This window comes from Camellia sinensis, chromosome 10, assembly GCF_055761805.1.
Source record: "Camellia sinensis isolate YWXY chromosome 10, ASM5576180v1, whole genome shotgun sequence".
NCBI lineage: Eukaryota > Viridiplantae > Streptophyta > Magnoliopsida > Ericales > Theaceae > Camellia > Camellia sinensis.
In genome coordinates this window covers 173,273,568-173,298,246 of record NC_138970.1, presented here as the reverse complement: position 1 = coordinate 173,298,246, position 24,679 = coordinate 173,273,568, and the positions used below count along the sequence as shown (strand labels likewise).

The 24,679-nt window shown below is 30.7% G+C and overlaps 1 protein-coding gene and 1 long non-coding RNA gene across 2 annotated transcripts; both read right to left on the bottom strand.

The window, feature by feature from the left end:
• Nucleotides 1–12,994: 12,994 nt before the first annotated feature.
• On the bottom strand, nucleotides 12,995–15,464 carry LOC114275200 (uncharacterized). The gene is made up of 3 exons (XR_014342942.1): nucleotides 15,086–15,464; nucleotides 13,237–14,925; nucleotides 12,995–13,104 (listed from the first exon to the last, which is right to left on the bottom strand). It is a non-coding gene; the product is annotated as an uncharacterized LOC114275200 (long non-coding RNA).
• A 4,306-nt stretch (nucleotides 15,465–19,770) lies between these two features.
• On the bottom strand, nucleotides 19,771–24,079 carry LOC145800874 (uncharacterized). The gene is made up of 7 exons (XM_082890626.1): nucleotides 24,012–24,079; nucleotides 23,048–23,928; nucleotides 22,493–22,930; nucleotides 21,611–21,889; nucleotides 20,478–21,061; nucleotides 20,025–20,357; nucleotides 19,771–19,860 (listed from the first exon to the last, which is right to left on the bottom strand). Exons 1-7 carry the CDS (start codon nucleotides 24,077–24,079, stop codon nucleotides 19,771–19,773), a joined length of 2,673 nt encoding a protein of 890 aa, XP_082746752.1.
• Between the last annotated feature and the right edge of the window lie 600 nt (nucleotides 24,080–24,679).

Sequence of the window (24,679 nt, the reverse complement as noted above, 5' to 3'; positions counted from 1 at the left end):
TCTTTAGATTTGTCAGCATGAGTCTTAATTGCTTGGTGACAGTTCGTTGAATTGTCACATGACAGTTCAAATTCATTTTCAAATTTTGTTGTGTTCTGCTGTTTAATCTTCTGTTGATTCCTCTATCATACTGTTATATTTTAAGTACACCAATGAGTTGTATACAAAATGTTATATGTATACTACAGATCATTTTGAACTGGTGAGCACTGAATCAAGATCCTTTGTTTTTACATTCTATTGTCGAGACAATGTTTTTTTTTGGGGGGGGGGGGGGGGGGGGGGGGAGATAGTAATCGAAATTCTCATGGTTTGGCAGTATTTAAGGATGAAAGTAACAGCTTTCTTTTCTTAATTTCTGAGAACAAAGATGAGTTATAGATCATGAAGTTGCCAGACATTGGGAGGGGTGTAAATTTGGTCTGACACGGCCCATGTCGGTCTCGCGGGCTCCTGTCAAAATTTAAGTTGGGCCACGAGTCAAAAAATTAGGCCTAAGGGTTATTCGGGCCTTGGGCGATCCGGTTGGCCTCGGGCTCAGGCTTAGAGCAGGCTTGAACAAATTTTTTTATTTTTTATTTTTTTATCAAAATTTTATTATTTTTTATTAAAAAAAACACTGGACCTCGGTCGGGCCAGGCCTTGAGTGAGTCGGGCCCATCCCAAGCCGAGGACAGGCTTCGGACCGCTTACGGGCCGCGGGCCATTTTTACACTTCTGGTGTTGTAGTTTATTTTAATAGAAACATTTTGTGTTTGGTAGAGTCTTTTAAAATTAATTCTACCCTTACATTCGGATGTTATGTTTGATTTGAGTTTTCAAATCATGATTCCAAATCAATTTCAAAATACATTTTAAAAACATGTTTGGTAAAGCAAATAATTTTTGAATTTTTGGTCTACCCGATCATCCGACAGGTTAACTGGAACAATACTCTCTCTCTCTCTCTCTCTCTTTTTTTTGGTTTTTTTTTTTTTTGCCAATCGCCACCTGTTATTTGGGGAAAAAAAAATTTATATTTGTTTTTGATATTTTTTTAGACCAAAATAACAAATTATTTTTTTGAATTGAATTTTGAAAAGAATTTGGTTTTGAGTTTTGAATAAAATTTTCAATAGAGTTTTAAGATGTGTGTTTGGTTATGAGTTTTAAGTTTTTCAATTAAATTTTGAAAATTGTTTTCAAAACTCATAACCAAACAATTTTTCTTATTTTATATGTCACATCAAAAATTTAAAACTTTTTTCAAAACTCATAACTAAACAAATTTTCTCTTTTCAAATTATAATTCTAAAATTCACAAACTCAAAACACAACTTTATTCTCAAATGATGATTCTAAAACCCTACCAAATACTATCCAAAATTTCATTATTCTGCTAATAAATTGTATCAATTTTTTGGCCTTCCTATATCGATACATCTCGGCTTGACAATGAAAATAGAAAAAACATATACCTATCGTCATATTTGTAACATATATAGATTCATAATTGATTTACAACCTCATTCATAACTGATTCAACTCTTACAAAACATAGGGTAATGATACATCCCACTAAAAGTGGTGCTCTAAAGCACCACTAATGAGTTGGCAAGTACTTTAATCAAAAAAAAAAAAAAACACAAGACACAAGTAGTGAGTCCCGTCCATTGCCACATCACTAGTGGTGCTTTTAGAGCACCACTTTTAGTGGTCTCAAGCATTATTGTAAAACATATTTCGCGACTAATGATTTTACAAAAATTCATGATCACATCACTCGAATTTGAACACTTATCATTCTGACACTCCCATTATTATTTACCATAATCGATAGCAATTCATCTCTTCTTGAAATAATGAAAACCGCATCAAGTATTTTGGACAAGCTAATTGTGATATACTCAATGTTTTAAGACATTGGCAAAACTTGATTGTTGGTAATACAATAATACTACCACCCAAAAAAAAAAAAAAAAAAAAAAATTATCCCAAAATTCTTCTAAAAAATTAAATAAATAATTTAAATATATTCCGAATCAAAGATAGTGTTTTGTAGAATTTTAGAATTATAATATGAAAAGAAAAAAATTTGTTTAGTTATGAATTTTGAATTGAATTTTGAATTTTTTACGTGACATATGAAATGAGAAAAGTTGTTTGGTTATAAGTTTTCAAAAAAGTTTTCAAAACTTAATTCAAAAATTTATAACTCACAACCAAATACACAACTCAAAACTTTATTAAGAATTTTATTCAAAACTCATAACCAAACTCTTTTTAAAATTCAACTCAAAAAAATAATTTGTCATTTTGGTCTAAAAAAATAATTTCTATATTTAAAAAATATCAAAAACAAATATAATTTTTTTTTTCAAAATAAAAGGAGGCGATTGGTGATTGGCAATTGCCCAAAAAAAAAAAAAAGAAGTATTTTTCCGGTCAACCGGCTAGACATGTAGGCGGACAACTGGGTAGGCCAAAAATTCAAAAAAATGTCTGGTTTACCAAACGTGTTTTCAAAATGTGTTTTGAAATTGATTTGGAATCATGATTTGAAAACTTCAACCACACATAACATTAGAATGTAAGGGTATAATTAGTTTCAGAAAGCTGCTCCAAACACAACCAAAGTTTTTCACCTGATGGTTGTTAGGGATATAATAATGGTCTAGCCCGGCCCATCCAGACCTGGGCTCGGGCTAGCCTATCCAGGCCTCATGGGCTCCTGTTTTTTTAGCGGGTCAGACCATGGGCCAAAAAGTGGGGTTCAGGCCCAAGCCCACTCATAATAGGACTGAGGCCGCGGGCTGTGGGTTGGGCCTAGGCGGGTCTTTTTTTTTATTATTATAAATAAACGATAAATACATTATCTATGTAGATTATTTATTAGAAATAAAAAAAAAATTGTACTAGAATATTTTAGTTAAGATTAATGAGATTTTTTTTTTTTGTTATGTTTCATTGTGGTATTTAAATTTAATTATGTATGACTTATTTTTTTTTAATTATGAATTTATAATTAAAAAAGTATGCAATTATGTATTTTTTTTATATATATATGAAAATAAAACTTTCAATATTACAATATTAAATTAATTATATAATATTTATTGAATGAATAATTTTTATTTCAAAATGAAATAAAATATTACAAAATTTATATTATTAAATAAAATAGGTGTAAATTATTGATGATGGTAGAGCAATTGCATCACTATAGGTTAAGTACATCCCAACTAAGTTGGCACCTACTAGCATACCAATCATTTGCATTATATTCTATCTCAATAATCTAATACAAAAAAAAAAAAAAAAAAAAAAAAAAAAAAAACAAAATGAAATAAACTAGTAAAAAATAAATTATTGATCAATCAACAAACATTTCAGTCGCTTTACTCGAGGATATGTCATCCAAATCATTTTAAATTCACTTCTTTTCACTATAATTTTGTCTTCTTGTACGCGCGCATGCATATGATTTCTGGATATCATCAGTGCCTTATCATTTGGGGTGAAAGCTTGTTCCGATAATCGCTCAACACCCGTCTACCTATACTAAAAACTATTTCCGAAGCAACTGTAGAAATATGAGCGGTTAGTATATCATAGACTATCTGTGAAATCACAGGCTACATAGTTTCATTTTGTTTCCACCATTCCAAAATGTCAAAATCATCGGAATCATCTATTAACGGACTTTCCAAATAACATTGTAATTCAGAACTACTTACGCTTATATGTTGAAATATTCTTCTACTTTTTATTGCCGAAAAAACACTTTCTCCTCGAGATAAGACTGCTAGTGTAGTGTGTGTAGGTATATTTACAGATACAGCTACCTTGTATTCTTCAAATAATTTGTTGTATGTTTGTAAAATAGGGGCAAATTGTGTTTGATCAACGAAAATACATTTTAAAAATTATTGTAAACTAGTTTCCTTGCACCTAGGATCAATTATTATGGGTAAACCTAAAAGACGAGACAAAAGATCAAAATATTTATCAAATTTTGCTTTCATTGAAGTAATAATTGTTACATAATATTCATTACCCATATATTTTATGAAAATTTTAATTATTTTTGCTAGCATATATAAAACAAATGGTGAAATAGGAATATATATATATATATATAAGTAAATAATTTTGTTAAAGTCCAAAAACTTTTAAAAAAAATTATACAAGGCTATTTGGCACCAATTAAATTATGTAGGAGTCAGTACTCCTCCTATTGATGTTGTTGCAAAAAATAAATTTATTGCTCTTCTTTGTTTACAAGCTATTTTTAACATATTATACGTTGAATTCTACTTACTATTTACATCTAAAATTAATTTTTTAAATGGCATATTTTCTTGTTGACAAATTTTTCTGTATTCCGAAATTTGATTAGTAGAAGTTATAATAGTAATAACTGCATTTTTTATTACAAGTACAAAAATCTTGTATACATGCATAGTTTCTTTAACAATCAAATTTAAAATATGGACATAACAACGAATATAAAATAAATCACCATCAATAAGTAATTGTAAAGTTGACTTTAAATGGGCTACAGTTTGATTATAATATGTTGCATTATCTAAACTATTTGTAAATATTTTATTTTGTAAAGCCCACTCATATAATACATTTCTTATTTCTACACCAAGCGAATAACCAATGTATGGAAGTTCAACCAATTTAAATGAAATAATTCTTTTATTTAATTTCTAATCATTATCAATAAAATATGCAGTGATACATTGTTATTCAAAACCATTATTTGACCACAAATCTGATGTTAAACAAACTCTTCTACTCAAATTTTTAAATATGTCAAAGGTTATTTTTTATTTTAATAATATAATCAATTACATAATTTTGTGCATGTATAAGATCATATGAAAATGTTTGCAAATTACTAGTTGATGAAACATCTAATTGCATTTGACTTTGAATATCAAGTTGTTGACTTTGTAAATTTTTTTTAACATACCTTTTTAAATGACTAGTACCCCTACAGATGCAGCACTTGTGCACAATATTTACATTTTGCTTTAAATGTAATTGTACCATCAGAATTGTTTATAGATATTTTTTTTAAATGTTCCCAAACACTACTAGTTCTGCTCTTAGATGATGATTCAACTGTTGGAAGAAGGATATTAGAAGGAGAATCAACAAATTCATGTTGTGTAGTATATATATCAACATTGATATAAACATTAGGAATATTATGATCCATAGTAATGTGAGTAAAACAATATATAAGAATTAACAATTAATTTAAATAATATGTAAATACAATAAGTAAATAATAATAATTAATATATGTGCACAAATAATTAATGAAAAAAATGAGTAGCTAATAAATTTAATTAAACTAATTAATGTTACCGACTGACGAATGTGATATAGAAATTAGCTTCTTCTGATAAAAAATTTTTGTTGCACAATTGCAATTGTCACTTAGAGATAACACTTCAAAATTAATTGAGAGTTAAGAGAGATTGAGAGTTGAAGAGAGATTGAAAGAGTTTAAGAGAGAGAGAGAGAAAATTATTTGTGAGATTTATTTTGAAAAATGAAAAATATTTATAGTAGTTTGAAAGAGTGAAATAAATTTATAAATATATATATATATATATATATATTACCGTTTGAATTATGACCGTTTGAATTTTTTTATGACTGTCTCTACTAATTTATGATTGTTTGAATTATTATTATTATTATTATTTTTTCATTCAATGAATGAAGAGTGAGTTGAGTGATTGAAATGTAACAAAGTAGGCTAGTAGGGGGTGGGGCAGGCTATTATTATTATTTTTTTTTCATCAATTGTAATTTCAAATTTGAAAACAAAGTGAAAGGGGGGTGTTAGGTGATTATGTGATAATGCAGGGGTAGGTTAGACGGGACATGGAGAGGGTCTAGAATTATTATATATATATATATATATTCATTCATTCATTGTAAGGAAATGATGTTAATTGTTATGTTTTTTTTTTTTTTTCCTTCATTTTTGCAAGATCAATCTTTTATTTATTTTGTTTGTTTATATTTTTTTTAAATATTTTTTTAATTATTTAACCGTTGCAAGTTATGTTTTTTTTTTATTTTTTGAAATTTGACCATTGATAGAGAAGGCCGAGTGGGGTGGGTCGGGCCGGGCTTCCAATGGAAGGCCTAGGCCCAAGGTACTGGGCTGGGTTTGGGTCGCCTAATCGGATCAAAACGGACTGGGTCTACCTCGGGTGAGTTTCGGGCCATCCACGAGTCTCGAGCCATTTTTATACCCCTAATGGTTGTGTAACATGAGGTCCTTTCTCTACCTAACAACTAATCCTACCGATATATATTATGTTAAAGTAAAAAAAAAAAAAAACTAAATTTATTCAAGCATACATCACATCTACACTAGCATAATATTGATGCTACTTCATTATACCCCAATGAACTTTACACCATAGACTATCAACCGTGCTAAAGGCCTCGAAAGAGAGGCGCGAATTTGCCTCGAAAAGATGTTTTGTTTGTTTGTTTGTTTGTTTTTTTTTTTTTTTGGTTTTGTTTTATGTTGGTTTGGTTTGGTTTTGTTTTGTTTTGTTTTTTTTTTTTTTTTAAAGGGTTTTTATGTGTATCCTAAAACCTAATAAAAAAAAATTAAACCAACACAGCTCAACAAATAAAATAAAATTTAAAAAAAAACCAACATAGCTCAACAAATAGAAAAAGAAGAAGAAAAAAAAAATAGTTGGGCTAGACTGATTGGGTGATAAAATTGACTGATCAGTTAGACTGCTGGTTAAAGTTTGTTAATTCCATATAATTTTGTACCAATCCTTACTATATTTTTATTTCAAATCAGAAAGACTCGGAAGAAATAAAAACCTAAACCTTAAATCCTAAACTCTAAACCCACCCCTACACATAATCATCCTAAAAAAAAAAAAAATTACAACAGCCCAACAAATAAATAAATAAATAAATAAAAACAACCAAACTAGCACAGCCCAACTCATATAGTTTTGTATGAGTCTTTACTTTATTTTTATTTCAAATTAGAAAGACTCAGATAAAATAAAAACCTAAGCCTTAAATCCTAAGCTTTAAACCTATCCCTACACATAACCATCCTTTAAATAAATAAATAAATAAATAAAATTACAACAGCTTAACAAATAAATAAATGAATAAAAACAATCAAACTAACACAACCCAACAAATAAATAAAAATAAAAATAAAAACAACCAAACCAACGCAGTTCAAAAAAAAAAAAAAAAAAAAAAAAAAAACTTTTTCGAGCCACATTCGAGGCCTCAATCTTTTTCCATTATCATATTGATGTTACTTCAATGTACCCCTATGAACTTTACACTATACACTATTATAATATTGATGCTACTTCATAATTATACCCCCATCAACTTTATAGGCAGACTTTATACCATTGATCTTACACGATGAAATAACATATCCCTATCTTTGCAGTGGGGTTGGATTAAATTAAAGGTGTATCTTTCAACAAAAGTTATGCAATGTATAAATTATATTCACTCATATCATCACCCTTATCATAATCATTGTCATCATTTTTCCATATTTTTATTAATGGATTGCATAAATCTTTTTTGATAAATGTTTATTTGTAGTTCAAAATTTATATTAAAAGTAAAATGTATAGTGTAAATTTAAAATAGATAGGCCACTAAATTTATTTATCAAGAAATTCTATTCAATTTTCAGTGTTAAATTTATCACTATAAAAATGTTTTTTTTAAAAACATAATTCAATTATTTATACTTCAAACATCATATTTCAATATTTTTTTTATTTATTTAGAAAGTATCATATTTCAATATAAATTAACACAAATAAACTACAAATAAATCATAACTCACAAACAAAAACTAAAATATTTTAATCATTTATTATTTTAATAAATTTATTAGTATCATTACCAATACCAAACTATCATTCTACAAACACATTTAAAGTCTCAAAAACAAATTTATTACCAAAACGAGGGACAAATACATAGAAAACAAATAAATTTATTCAATCAATAGGATCAACTAATAATTATTCTAAATAAATAAAATTCATTAAAAAATTTTTTTTAATAAAATGTTTCTTAGTTGTTCCATGTGTGCTATCAAAGCTTTCCCAGTCGTATAAAACATAAATTCTTAGTGATGCTCTCATAATATTGTCTGGTGAGCACATGAACAGTCCAAGCTACTCTTATAATTTATCACTCCTATTTATACTCTCATTATTTGTCTTTTATTTAAGTTTAAAATTTTGCCATTTTGGTATTAAAAAAACCCTACAATTGAATGAGTCAGCATATATACCATGACCATGCCCCATGTTTTTTAAAAAATTAATCAATGATGGAAAACTAAGATTAACAATTTCGAATTATGGAGTCCCAAGAAGCAAGAAAATCACGTGTCATTGAGCATACAAGTTGTTATACTTGCCTAAAAAACAAAAAAATAGAAAAAAAAAAAAAAGAAGGAAAAAAAAGATAGGTTATACCTGTAATTTAAGAGAAATTTCACTTTATATCATTAATCTCTTCAATCACAATGGGATAATTAGCCCAAGGGTAATGCTAGGGACACCAAATTGTTTACCAAACAAATGACCAAATATCTCACATGGGTGTGGAGTCCGCAATTTTGTGGGCCCCACACCCATGTGAGACATTTGGTCATTTATTTGGTAGAAAATTTGGGACCTCTAGCATTTTCCATTAGGCCAAAGTGCCTTATTTATTTTATATTGGATTAAGTTCATGCAGTAATTGCAGTCAAATCTCCATAATCAAATTATTTAATTAGTCCAAAGTTCATGCAGTAATTGATATTGGATTAAGTGCATGCATATAGTGTACGCATGAAATTCAATCATGGGAATTTTTTTATTTTTTATTTTTTGGGCCTGAATCATGAGATCCAATTAGGTATCACATTAGCAAATAATTAGGACTGATTGATTGCTGGATCAAGGAAAGAGATTGCATTGGGACTTAAAAAACATGTGGTGAAGACATGTCTCCCTATATCCCTAATCCATTGTTTGATTGGAAGAAACTAATTCAGTCTTATTCATAGGATTATCAATGTTAACACAAATAATTTTATAACCAATTAAATTCAAAGACAAGAAAAAAAGAAAAGAAAAGAGAGAGAGAGAGAGTGAGTGTGAGAGAGAGAGAGACAGATGATTTGAATTCAATACTAGCTAGCACTACCCTGAATTATCGAATTTTAATTTTTTTTCCTCCTCATCCAACTGGTAAAAGTAAATTTCCTTTTATTGTTGAGGCTTCTGTTTTGTAATTGCTTTACCCATCTAAAAGAAAATTAAAAAATAAAAAATAAAAAAAATAAACAAGTATTTGAACTAATTTGGGTTCGCTAGGTTAGGTGTCATACACAACTCAATTATCATTTTTTAATATTATTTATTTTATTTTGATGTTTTTGGATAAAACAACCTCATCAAAATAGAGCCAAATTGATAAATCCCAGCGTCCTGCCCACAACCCATTGCCTCAAGCAATTTAGGCTAGTTCACTGTTGGTGTAACAAAATCGACTCATACACAACATTTACCAAAATCTTATTGTGACATTTGCGATTGATATGAACCTCTCTCGATGACACAAATAGTACAAAGGAGAGAATTTGTACCAACCTTGTACTGCATCGCAAGTTTACATAAATGATTTTGGAGATATAAGCCAGTACTAATTTAATATTAAAAAATTTGACTTACACAGTATTTGGTTGATAATTTTGGGAGGGATTTGGAAAAAAAAAAAAAAAAAAAGTGAAAAAGTTTGTGAAATTAGATAAAATGTAGATATATTTTATTCACATTTCACATATATTTTCATTTCTCTTTCCAAATCTCTTAACCAAATACAATATTAAGCAATTCAAAATATTTTTTACCGACTCAACCCATTTTATATTAGGAATGGGGATGCAAAATTATAGATACAACTCAAAAAGAAAAAAAGAGTGATCAATGTTGTTCAAATATGTTAGAAAAATAGTACCAAACTATATGGAAAATATAAATTAAAAATATGTAAACGGTTTTTGGGCTAAACCAAAATTGAAATAAATTGACAAAATAACGTAACAAAACTTACAGTACATAAATAGATAAAACCTAATCGAGTCTTTGACACTCTTTCGCCCTTCCACCGGTGCTTAGGATTCAATGGACGTCTATCTCCCAAGATATAACGATCAATGTCTTGTACTAACAGCACTACTATTGCAAGCCTAGCGAACTTCGCTGTGCAAGTACTCTCTTTATAGGAAAATTAGACTCAAAAAAATATGAAGAATGAATGCAAAGTGAAGAAGAAAAGGCAATTCTCTATCCAAATTGAAGTGAGGGGGATAGAATTTATAGATTCTTCCATGACTCTTTAGAAAGGCTGTGACCCTTCAAAAGGACGCACCATTCCATCTCAAGAGACACAATTATTGGAGTAAATTTAAATTCAAATTCAAATTTTCTAACAATCCTCCACATGAATGAAATTTACAGAAAGGACATGCAACAACATGCAAACAAAGAGAGGGTACATTAATGAAATACCCTGCATCAGGATAGGTAGCTTTTGGCTTTAAACCTTCCCTAGTAAAAGCCTATCGGACTTACTAGCTAATCAGTGGATGTGATGCCTTAAACTGTTTAGCTATTTGTGTAAGCCAAGACAATAGAATTCACATAGAATATCTCCAGACACAGTTTAGTTCTCAAGTTTATACCCGTTTTGGCCTTGGGCATCTCCTAGTATTTCATAAGTGTTTTAGAGAATTTTGCCTTATTAATCTCATAGAAGCGGCCCCTTCACACTCATATAGGTGATCCTTATTTTGAGTCTCTTAAATACTCCTCTTGAAAGATATTCGTCTAGGGTTTTCAAGATATAAGTGATCATTAAAAGTATAGCTTATCCTAAGTTCCCTACATACAACACATGTTGCAGATATCACTTTCATCATAGGAATGGATAAAAGTTAGACTCCTTTAGCGATTTCTGGCGAGCCACACATAACTTAGTTGTCCCTTTGAACATAGTTCTTGGGATCTCCAGTCATCTAAATAGGGTTACCATTATGATGACTCTGATGTGATAGGCTTTAATCACATTCTCCTCGATAAACTTTCCCTCATTTGCTCTCTGGTCAAACTTTTTGTTTAACGGCCGCTATTTTTCCGTTTGACCATCTCAGTTATATATTATTGAGTAGTTCATGGATCCACTATATTTTCCTTAGACAATATGCACAGTTGAAAGCAAACGTCTTATGGTATTAAGTCTTTTATTACTTCGAGACTTACCGTTACTCTATGTCACTCCTATTTTCAAATTTAAATAATAAACATAGAGGTGTTCTTTAGAAGTTAATGAAACCATATTTGCTTCTACTCCAACTTTGTCTTATAAAAAGAATTGAGATTCTTTGTGGACCTCCAATTGGAACTATTACTTTGGTAAAATCTTCCAAGCACCCCCACATTTTAAGTATTTCAAGGAAACTTAATTTCTCTTGCTAGTGTATAATAAATACACGCCCACAATTTTGAGATAAATTAGAATATAACATTAATTGGTGTGCTTGAACTCAATAATAAGATGTAAATTGATTTATGAATATAATCACTATACTAATTTATCTAAAATACAATTAGACTTCATAACTTGCTTTTGCAGTACAAAGAAGAAATGACTAATACCGATTGTGGCCATAACACTTTGTCAAATAACATTTCTTTCGCCATGATTAATTTATTTTTGTTTACTGCAACCCTTAATTCCAATCTTAACATGGAATATAAATATCACTATATAATACATGTACATCTTATTTGTCTTATCTAGTATTGGTGACTACGTCGATAATTACCAAAGTGACTTTTACCCATGAAATATTTTAATTCATATAATATTTTATTACGGATCAATCACCACACCAATTTTAGTCATTATTCCAAAGAATAGTTAGAATTCCTCTTATGTGAAAACACATAAGTTCACATTTTTATCAACACTTTGATAAATAATTGACATCCATTTATAATACACCACATACCAAATTGATATTAATGATATCATATAAAATATAAAATAAAAAAAAAATGCTTTTAATTGTCAACTCTACAACATATGTAGACATGGACAAGATTAACAAGTCAATCATAATCATAATTTTCCCATTAATCTCTTCCCCCACATTTGTGATAATACATAAATTAACACAAACAACATGATTTATTTCCAGACAAGTGACATTGTCACAAAAAATAACTCATTCAAAAATATTTGAGACAAAAATGGAATTATCTCTTTTAATTCAAAAGATAAACTTCCACATTAAAAACATGATTCATGGTTAAACCAAGTTTACCACACAAGTAAAATAAAGATTGAAAACATGTTATCTCACAAAATTCAAAGTTACTTTAAAAATAACTTTCAATTGATTATTAAAAAATAATAATCAACACAAGAGATTTCTCAATCAATTTTCAATTAATTTGTAATTGTGATGATGACATCAGCAATGAAATCCTTTTGGAGTAATATGAGGGGGAAAAAATGTAAATAACTTTTGTTTGATTGTGGTAGTAGTATTCGTGCAATATCAACGCAATCTGGATTACCGAAAATATTTAAAATGATAATTTAAATAAATTTTCAATTAAATTTTAAACATAAAAATTCAGACAGCGAACATCTTGTAAGTCAACTCATTGAACAATTTCTCTACATTATCCAAGTGGCCACTTCTTGAATACATAGAAACTAAAGAAGTTCCAACAAAAACATTATCACAAAACCCGCTTTTTATGGCAAAACCATGAATCTGTTCACCACAAATCCTTTTGTCCGGTGACTCACACGCCCGCAAAATTACCGAACAAGTGTGCTCGTTAAATTCTTCATGAGATTTATGCAAATGACGAGTTATTCTAGTAACCGATTTAACACCATGAACCCGGGAATACCCATGAATAAGAGAGGTCCATGTGATTGTATTCCGACCAAGCATTTCATCAAACACCCTTTGTGCATCATCCAGTTGCTTGGTAACTATATATATTATATATGTTAGTTCCCTTCAATATCATGATCCCAAACACAGTACACTAGAAATTAATATGGATCCACTAACTAATTTGACAGATCACGTCAAAAAATCGAAAATGGAAGACGAGGACATACAGTTTCTCCAAGAACTTGAAATGGTACGAATCCGAAATGCGAAACAACGAAACATACAGTTTCGACGAGTTATACGAAATGGAGTAACTCCACGCAGCGATTTCGGAGGCAATGAGACTATACCCTCCAGTTCCTGTAGACACGAAGTTGTGCCAAGACGACAACATTTCACCGGACGGTACGGTTGTGAAGAAGCATTGGTTTGAGACCTTCAATACGTATGCAATGGGGAGGACGGCGACCCTTACCTCCAGGAGGTTTATGTATGTTTTACCAAAATTATACAAAATCAATAGGTTTTTGAACAGGGGAACCGTTGCAAAAAATTATCATGATCACATATTACAGGGAATCTGGGATGGAACCAATAATAATAATTAGATCAAAAGAAAACCAATGACCAAACAAATGAAACGCCAAGTTGGTTAAATAACTGACAGAACTATATATACAGACATATATGTAAATATCTATATATCTACAAGTCATATCAAACTAATCATGGAAAAACTAACCAATGCATCATTTGACTAGGAATGTCATAAATTGACATTCGTTCTTCAAAAGGCCATACAGCAAAATCAATAAATTAATTGTATTTTCCCAAAAACCATAAATAGGCACAAAGTCTGTCTTAACATTGTTAGAAAAATAGTACCAAATTATATAGAAAATATAAATTAAAAATATATAAACAGTTTTTGGGCAAAACCAAAACTGAAATAAATTGACAAAATAACGTAACAAAACTTACAATACATAAATAGATAAAACCTGATCGAGTCGAGTGTTTGATACTCTTTTTTTAAGACAGATCCATCCTCCCACTGATGCTTAAGATTCAATAGACATCTATCTCCCAGGATACAACGGTCAATGTCTTGCACCAACAGTACTACTATTGCAAGCTTAGCGAATTTCACTGTGCAAGTACTCTCTTTATAGGAAAATTAGACTCAAAAAAATATGAAGAATAAATGCAAAGTAAAGAAGAAAAAGCAATTCTCTATCCAAATTGAAGTGGGGGGATGGAATTATAGATTCCTCCATGACTCTTTAAAAAGGTTGTGACTCTTCAAAAGGACACACTATTCCATCTCAAGAGACACAACTATTTGAGAAAATTTAAATTCAAATTCAAATTTTCCAACAAAATATTGAACAAGCAAAGCAATTACAAAATAAGTACATATAATTAAGCCGCAACAACAACAAACAATTTGATTATACGGAGGATAAACTAAGAGCCTCCTCCACTGTATTTCTTCCATAGTATGTGTGTATTAGGCTTGGGAGTGTGAGTGTGAGTCCTTGAGGGATGCAGAAGAGTCCATGCTCTTGGTCCTTTGAAGGGTTGGAGTCCGGTGGAGCCGACACCGGAATGAACCGGCATGGGTTGTCGGAGAGCAGAGGCAGCAGCAGTTCTTTGCTATACTTCCCTGTCTAGAGAGCCCTCCTCCTCCTGATGGTGGTGGAGGTGGTGGTGTGGATGTGGTGGTGGGTGAGATCATTTCAGACTTTTCACTCTCTGATGTAATCTCCACTTTCATCATCATCATATGCTTCTTGTTGTTGTTGCTGATTATCTCTTCATTCTCCATCTTGTTTTTTTTTTTTCTTCTCTTTATTCTCTCCTGCAATCACACAATATTGCTTCCACAATTTTGGTGCAAACACTTTCAGAAGCACCTAATCAAAAGCAAAAGAGATGAAGAGTGAAGGTTTATCTAGTAGTAGTGATTTATGTGTGTGTGTGTGTGTGTGTGTGTGTGTGTGTAAATAGATAGAGTTTGTGATGTGATGAAAGGTTTTTCTAAAAATAACACGGCAGATCTGTCTGTTTTGTTACCTCCGACAGGATGAGGAATGACCTGCGACTCTACCAACACTTGGCCCGAAGAGGCTACACTTGCTTTTAAATAAGGGGAAATAATTGTAAATTTGAAAAAATAAAATAAAAATTAGAATTAGTGATAAAATTTATAAATTTTAATAAATAAAATATTAAATACACAAGAGAAAAATAGAGGGGGGAGGATTCTAGAAGAATTTTATTTTATTTATTTTATTATTATTATTATTTTTTTTATAGACGGTTTGACACAGTAATACTTATAGTTTATTGGGTATAAATAGTTTAAATAAGTTAAAAAAATTTCAAAATCTAAGAGATGGGTACTTTATTTCGATTTCTACTTTCTAATTATTAATTTTTAATTTATAATAAACTGCATGAAACTGGCACATTAACACCAAATATCTGTATCAAATTTCTTTATGATATTATCAATATATTAGTTTATTAGGCACATCTCCCAGGCTTTTTGGGGAGCTAGTTAAAAAAAATTAATTTATGGACTAAAATTACAGTAATACCTCATCATCATATTTTTTTTATCAAAAATTAATGTGTGACTTAGATTTATTCTATATGTAAATCATACGATACACCACTTAAATCTCAACTATACTTTTTCATTCGTGGTTATTTTTTTTTACAAATTTTCAAGATAAGAATAATTTTTCTAAATATAAGCTTAAAAAAATTAATTTTAAAAAAAGTTAGTTTGTTTAGTACATTTCTAACTTTTTGGGTTTTTCTAATAAATTTCAAGCATAAGAAAATTTGTCTTTTGCCGAAAATTAGTTTAGTAAATGAGTTAAGATTTTTTTTTAGTAAAAATAAACTTTTTTAGTTAATAAATTAATTTTTTAGCCATAATCAAATGAAGCCAAATATATTATAATGAGATAAGCAAATTTACAAAACTATTATACAACCAAAATTTTTTCATGCATTTTTTTTTTTTTTTTTGTAAATAAATAGACTTGAGATGCAATAACAAAATATTGGCATTTGAAATGAACCCACAAAAAGGATGGAAACAATCAATTTTCAAACTAAGTTTGTTTGTGTAGCATAACTCAAAATTTTAATACAAAAATCTAGTTCTAATCTTGAATTAGTAACACAGTGCATACTTAATTTGATCTGATGGCATTGCATGTCTATATTGATCCCAAATTTTTGTACTAAGTTATTTACTATTTATTTTATGAGTGCTATCATTATATTGGTGTAATAGACTCGACCATGCAATACATGAATGACATTTAACCAACAATAAACAAAAGTAAGAGACATCCCTTCAATTCAATAATTGGATTGGACGGTCAAGTTGAGGGTTTCGTCGGCACAATAGGTTCACTTTGATAATCTAAATTAATCAGCGTATAATGTTTGTCATGTAGATCATTTATACAAAAAATCAAATTTATCTGATATCTGTAACTATATTAGTATGTAACATTTTTCTTTAAAAACAAAACAACATAATTTAAAAAATAAACCACCTATTTTAATAAAACAAAATGTGATTCAAACATGTGGTTAATGATTTTTGATTAATTTAATTTTTTATATAAATAATATTAAAAATTGAACAATTTAAATCATCTTAATTAGACCCTTCAATCTGACCCTTCAATCTAATTACTAGATTAGAGAAAAGCCTCATTCTCAATTGAGAGTATAAAAAATTTAGTCATCTTAACATTATTAATCTTGTATTAGTAACACAGTGCATATCCACTACCTTTATTAATTGAAGAATGCAATGGCTTTAGACAGTTATTTTTTCTAACAGTTTTCACGGGTGTAATAATAAACTCCATTAACGTCCCACCACCTACAATTTGTATCACTTTTTGGTAATGCTTCAACCACTCTCAAAACCTAACATAAACAGAAATCCCATTGGCTTTTACTTTACTTTATCACATGCATGCATGCTCTTAATTTATGTGTTGTTGAAATATTGAATGTGAGAGAGAGGGAGAACATGGCAATGACATCAGACCACTTTTAAAGGGTCTCCCTTAGTATCATGGCAGACAATCTTGTGGGGGTGTCAATTTGTCAAATGAGCTTATCACTTGGGCCATGTTTGTTTAGCGGGGTGGGAGTGCGTTGGATTAGTATTGGTGTGGATCTCATTTACATTTTGTTTGGTGATGATTGGGGAGGAGGGATTAATAGTATGAGGGGCTTAGTAATTCTTCTTAAGGAGATTAAATTGGCTAGATTTTGGATAAGATTAAAAAAATAGTGAATGGATTAAGTCTATTTTATATAAATAAATAAAAAATTACCAAGTACACCCGTTTTTTTTAATATTTTCTTAAAAGTTTTTTTAATATAGAAATAATTTTTTTTTTTTTTTATTTTATATAAAAATAATTTAACAATCCCATCACTAACCATCTCTCACACTATCATCAAAATAAACACATTTTTACTAAATTTTCCTCACTAATAATTCATATATTAACAATCTTTTTACTAATCATTCTCTCACTAGTAATCATATCTAACCTAATCCGCCGACGTGATCTTAGTGCACTCATGCAACTACACCCACCCAGTGGGACACCAATTTCATCACTAAATAAATCAAGGATGTGAAATGTGAAACTGTTTCAATTTCCCCCATTCAAGTGTCATCAATTGCCTCTATGTGAGAATGATAGTGTTTATTTTTTCTTTTTATATTAATGATGAATGGCATTTTATTTGTAATATGTTTTTTAATAAATTAAATATAAGAATGCATATTTTAATAGAATAATCATTTTATTTTAATAAATCAAATACTATCCTGAAATCATATTTATTTCTTGGGATTAAATTCATGCACTAGGCTTTATATACAGTGCTAAGCTTCCCCCCCCCCCCACACACACATATATATATATATACTAGGCTATGCCCGTTCCTCAAGGCACGATGACCATTAATATATGAAAATATAATTGAATATAAAGTTATTGAGTTAAAATGTAATTTATTTAATTTGTTGGGAAAAAAAAATTTGAGGTGAAAATATAAATAGATGATCCGTATGGTTTTGAATTTTCAAATGAATTTTATAATTAGATTTTTGAAAAGAGTTTGGAGTATTGTAGTATGATGACACAAATGCAAACAACGATCATATCACCAAATATTTATTATTGTAGTATTTTTTGTTTATGTAACCCACTTGCAATTTGTAATAGAAAATAAACATTTTATTATCCTAGCCAATAACAGTACCCAAATAAATTTCTATATCCACATTTTTTTAGATAGTGAGTTTTGGTTGAAGTAAAAAAGAGAGATCTCAAAGCTATAGTTTTGCATCAATTTTAATGTAATGGTTAAAATCTACCAATTTTTATTATTTGGTGGTCAGTTTATTGTGCAAAAAATTAAATAAATGAAAAATAAATAAACTGTATGCTACGTGCTAAATAAATCAATTTGAACATAAATTTTCCAAATTTATAGGTAAACGAAATAGTGAAAAGTAAACACATAAATGCTACGTAAAATTCAAGCACAACAAAAGTTTAAGATTTTAAACAAACAACAAAATGTAAATCCCACAACACAGAAACATCTATATAAAAATCAGACGAAATACACCAGCCAATGTTATGCAATAGAAAAAAATAAACAACAAATTAAGCACACCAGCCAATGCTCTGCAATACCAAAAAAAAATGCCAAATAACAAATTAAGCACACCAGCCAGTGCTCTGCAATACAAAAAAAATACCAAATAACAAATTAAGTATACCAGTCAATGTTCTGTAATAAAAAGAAAATGCAACACCCTTCCTGATAAAAAGATAACCAAATAAAAATATGATTAGTTTTGTTTAACCTAATTCAAGAGCATATTAGGAAGAAAAAACAAAAAAACATATATCACCTAGTGTGTTACATTTACAAAAGCAAACTCATAGCATAAATCAATAATTCAAATGAATATTATCTAACATACATCTAAACTTAGTTATAAATTTCACATAGATAAAAGGCTTTACAAAACTATTGTAAGTAATAAATTTCACATCGATTGGAAACTCTACAAAATATGGATCGTAGCTAGCATATGTACGCTTTTCATAAAAATAAATATGAGATTCAAACTTGTTCTTTCTTAGAAATCCTAGGAGCGCCTCATCACTTTCCAAAAAGTCCTCGTATCAACTTGTATGTATCCCCAGTGAGGAGCATGCACGACAATCTACTAATTTATGAAAATAAAAAAAGTTAGTATATTAGCAAAAGAAAATTTATATATATATCAAAACACTTTCAAATTGAAATTACCTTGTTACATCCCCATCGAAGCAATCTAGTTGTATTTATATTTTTGAGCTCCATATATTTTTTAACCCAATCCTACAAAAGTCGACACATATAGTAAAATATTTTAAAAATAACAATTTGTAATCAATAGAAACAAATTTATCAATAAATAAATTGTACCTTTTGACAAAAGTGGTTTGATCCATAAGTAACACTATAACAAAATTTCAGGATAAACAATGTTTGTAGTAGAATCTGGCTCATCATTGGGAAGGAGGACACTTATACGATCAAAGGATGTGCATCTAGATAGGGCCACATACAATTGCCCGTGACTAAACACTGGTGTGCGCAAATCAACTCCAACAAATTTCACAGATCGCCCTTGAGATTTATTAATGGTCAGGGCATATGCCAATCGAACTGGAAATTGACATCTTGTCATTCGGAAAGGCATTTCTGAAGAAGACGGTGTCAAGGATATCCTTGGTATGAATACCAAATTGCCACATTTTTCTCCAGTTAAAATTTGAGCTTCAATTATGCGAGTATTGCATTTAGAAACCATCAATCTTGTGCCATTACACAGTCCATCTTTTGGTGCAATATTTCTTAACAACATTATAGGACAACCCACTTTCAACTCTACCTTAAAAGCCGGTAGCCCAGGAGGATCTAATGAATTTAAATATTCATTAGAATATCTATTTATTATAGTACGATCAATTTCACCATCTTCAAACATCTTGTCTGCTGCCAAATAAGTATGTGTGTTGCCGGGAAAAATATTCAATGCTGCAGTATTGATAGCACTGACATCATCATTCCGTGCAGAAAAAATTGTACATTCAGTTAAAAATATTGCAGTCGATGTCATTGCCACATCCAGTTGCAGATAAACTACTGAGATTATGTCTTTTAGATCTTGGCATTTGTGTATTGTTGATGGAAGTTTAACAATTTCCTGAGGATTAGTCCCAATCTATTTATAAAAATAAATAAATAAAATAGTAAGTAAAATCAATTAAAGTACATAAACGTAAATATATTTCGTCAATTTAAAAGAACCATATAATAGAGAAAAAGTTTGAAGAAATATTACCTCCATCAAGAATTTTGCAAAATTAGCATTTTTAAGATTTGCATGATTCAAGCGCATGTTCAAATTTAAAGACAGAACATGCATATCCTTCCATAGAAAAGAGTGTCTTAATGATGCATTCACAATTTGCTCACTAACTCCTTTGGTTATAACTGATAAGATTTGTCGAAAATCTCCACCAAGAACAACAGTGATACCCCCAAATGGCTTTTCACTATCACAAGTGTCCCGAAGTGTGCGATCAACTGCCTCAACACAATGTCTATGCTGCATAGGAACTTCATTCCAGATTATAAGTTTTGTTTCTCTAAACAATTCTGCTTGTAATGATTGCTTGCTAAATCCACAAATTGAATTTTCCAATACATCCAACGGAATGGAAAATGTTGAATGAGCAGTACAACCTCCTACCAATAACAATGATGCAATTCCAGATGAAGCCACAATAATAACAATATGGCCAAGGCTGCGACATTTTAATGCAATCGCATTGTACAAAAACGTTTTCCCTGTTCCGACACCTCCATTCAAAAAGAAAATAGTTCCTTTATTTTTAAAGACTGAGGAAGTGATTGCCTCATAAGCTGTTCATTGATCATTGTTGAGACGATCAATAATAATTTCTGCATCTGCCTGTTATGCCTCATTATACAGTTGTTGATGTTCGAATATCAACCTGTTACCAACTACTGCACTCCAATTTGTAGAAGGTTGTGGCATTGGTGGGAAGTTAATTAAATTTTTTCCGGATTCTTGGAGCATTTTATTCAAAAGATATAGACCATAGTCTTCAATTTGAGCCTCAGTTGGTTCAGAAATGGCAAACAATGTTCGAATCTTATGTGCAAGATCATCACATATATGCATTGAAAATTGATTCCATAACGCATATGGTTGCAGTGGAGAGCACTGAGTAAGAATAATAGTAAACAATCTCCTTAATTGATAACCAGTTTTCATAACTGCAGCCTCTTTAAGGCATTATATCCATTCTTCATCATCTTCTAAAAGTCCTCTTACAACACATGCTGATTTAAATGTATCATGCAAAACATTGTTGACCGTGCGTAAACATTGAAATGATTTTGGTCCTTTGACAACAGTTAATAGCAAACGCAAATAAAATCTCTCACCATAATTAGGGCTAGCAAAGTACATTCCACCAATTGCATAGCCCTGCTGCCTTGGTTTCCAACTCTTTTCTGAATTAAGCCAAACAAAATGTTGTGGAAATTCTTGGTAAGTGAATGGACATTCATCTTCCATAGAAGCGCAACATGCAAAAAAACCAGTAAGAGTTGACATTTGTTGGCCAGCTCTAGAAACAATTGCTTCTAATGATTCATCAGGATTAAAAAGAATGCAGTGCATTCCAGATAAATGAAGTGCTAAGCGTACAACTGTTAGTATCTCTGCATGCAATAGATAACCAAATATTTGCCAAGCAGCTTATGGAGGTCCAACATAGCTCGCATCGAGATATTGTTGGATCTCATTTATCAATCCCAACACCATCGTTGTACGATCATAACCCTTATAAATGTACTTGTGTATATACTTGACACATCTCATTTCGGCACAAACTTCTACATTTATATGACAGTTGAAACGTTTAGAAAGATATGCATTGTATGGTACGATGTCTCTGTTATCAACTTCTTTCCCCCTCACAATATGAGTTTGACCATTATTGCGACGACGATAGATAGGATATCCATCTTGATCCATAGTAGTTGTTTCTGCGAACGCTCGAGGGTATCTCTTAGTGCATTTACCATTTTCCATACATGGTGCTTGTGGATTTCGAACACCACATGGTCCATGTACCATACAACACTTGATAGTTTCAAAAAGCATAGGTTCATCTTTTGGATCTGGAAATTCTGCACAAACCAATTTGTCTACTTAAGCACATGTCCGAATTTTGTCTAGACCCTTAATAAATAGAAGTGCATGCATATGAGGAAGGCCTCGCTTTTAGAATTCAATTGTAAAAACATGCACAATTTTATTACCAAACACTCGGTTTGTTTCTATCTCCTTCATCAAGTACTTTCTCTTTAACTCAAAAACACAGGCAATTAAATCAGGACGATCAATAGGCTTTTGGTGCGGTAATAATGCCGAAGTAATTTTTGGCCAATTAGGATTTGCAGTCATGGTAAGAAAAATGTCTGGATGTTGGTTGTATCGTGTGATAGCCATTGAGTCTTGAAAGATTTCAAACATGTGTCTAGGACCTCCAGGAAATGAAGATGGCAAAACAAACCTTTGACCAATTTGATTGGGTTGAAGGTCATTTGGATCAATATCTATTAAATCTTGGTAAAGTTCAGCACGAATCTTCCCTTGATTAAGGTTGTAGTAAGTCAACCTATTTTGTTCAGTTGCAACCCAAGCATCAACCAAAAACTCTTGGAACAATTTTCCAGCTCTCAAAATTGTTGAATACTCTGTGGGTCGTTCAAACAAACGATAACTATAAAAATCCATTTGAGTAAGCCGATCAGTTGAAGGCCGATCACGTTCAACATCCCACAGTTTCGTCTCAGGTTCCCACCCAAGCTCACCATGTGGAAATAATAAAACATAATGTAATGGCAAATATGCTGGGTGACATTCATTGATTTGCATTAGCTCATTATTTCTATGTAGATGTAAGATAACATCTCTCATTCCACTAACCTTGGTTCCATCACCTGGTATTACAACTGCAATCTCATCTATAGTTGATAGGTTATACCGTCGTCGATCTGTCGATGAACTGTAGTGGAGATGAGCAGACAAATTTCGTCCTGTCAAGGCTAATTGATTCAAAATTGCATGAGCCTGGCGAAATTTATCAACGAATGCATTAACCTGTAATAAACTATCTTGAATAGTTTTTAGAACATCTCTTCTTAATTGAGGATTTCTACGATTGCGAACTTCTAAAGCTGAATCAGGGTCATAAATGTACAATTGCGCATAAGCTTCATCTTGCCCTGATTGTGGTAGTAGTGATCCTGTTCGATGTCGCAATTCCCCATGGATAGTGAATGATGTAGGGCCTCTTCCAGTAAGTACTCTTGGATCTAATGTAGCACCAAGACTTGTAAAAGCATTGGTTGCATTGTACAGTCGAGTATAACGTCGAAACGATTTTGATTTATTATCATTCCCATCATATAATGCTTGAAGAAGTGAAGGGGGTGTAATAAGCAGAGGAAGCTTAACCTTCCCTTTTGAACAACATGTTCCGAATAGAGGACGGTTTGGAGATGATTTTACTAATTTTTCATCCATCCAATGTAATGCTGAACAGAAAGGACATAATACATCCATCTTGCCAAGAGAATGACAACATGAATTTATATGTGCTCGAGTACCAACCATTGGACTCATAGGCATATCCTCTAATTCCTCATTAGTACATAGATCCTCTTGAAGGGATGGAGTTGTAAGAGTAGGCCTACAAATATTGGTAGGTTGTAAATTAAAATAGAATGGTAATAGTAAGAGTATATATTTGAAGAATTAAACACAGTCTTTTACCAATTCCTTTGTGGAGCTAAAGATGTGCTTGGCATTGAGAACGAACATGTGGAAGGATGTGCAACCATTGTTCGTTTTTGCACCGACTGAGTATCCTCAGTTGCCTTTGTTCCTAGTTCCAAGCAAGCACGACTACGATGACACGATATTAAAGAAGTTTGTCTCGGTTGAATACATTCTCTTAATTTTTCTCGTTCTCGTCGTGCACGTTAGGCCAATGTTGCTTTTGATATAACATTGTTATTGTGTGCCTAAAATGTGAACATTATATCATTGATATCTAAAATACAAATATTATCGTATACTATTTTATTTCTTTTTCTTTCTGCCTTGTGATAATTTTAAGAATATTTTTATATTTTTACATTTCTTCCTTTTCCATTTTGCCTCATTTTCCCTCTTCATACCTTGTGATATAACAATTTGTTTTTTAATAATTGTTTTCTCTTTCTTCTTGCCTCATGATGATTTTAAGAAAATTAAAAATATTTTCTATGCCTATGTTCCTCTGTTCCTTTGCTTGGATGTTATAAAGTTTTTCTTGGAGTTGATAAATGTTACAATTATTTTTAGGAAATGTAAAAGAGAGCTAAAAATACTTTGTTTGAGTGTACAGAAAACAAAGAGCACACAAAAAAAATTGACAACACAGTTTACATTTTTAAAAA

Excerpts from the sequence above, each read along its gene's own strand:
- LOC145800874 (XM_082890626.1), bottom strand. The coding sequence starts at position 24,079 with ATGGTTGCACATCCTTCCACATGTTCGTTCTCAATGCCAAGCACATCT. Across the intron at positions 22,931-23,047 it reads TGTTTTATTATTTCCACATG|AGTATTCAACAATTTTGAGA; the intron begins GTGAGCTTGGGT and ends AACGACCCACAG. Across the intron at positions 19,861-20,024 it reads CTGGGCTACCGGCTTTTAAG|GATATCCTTGACACCGTCTT; the intron begins GTAGAGTTGAAA and ends ATTCATACCAAG.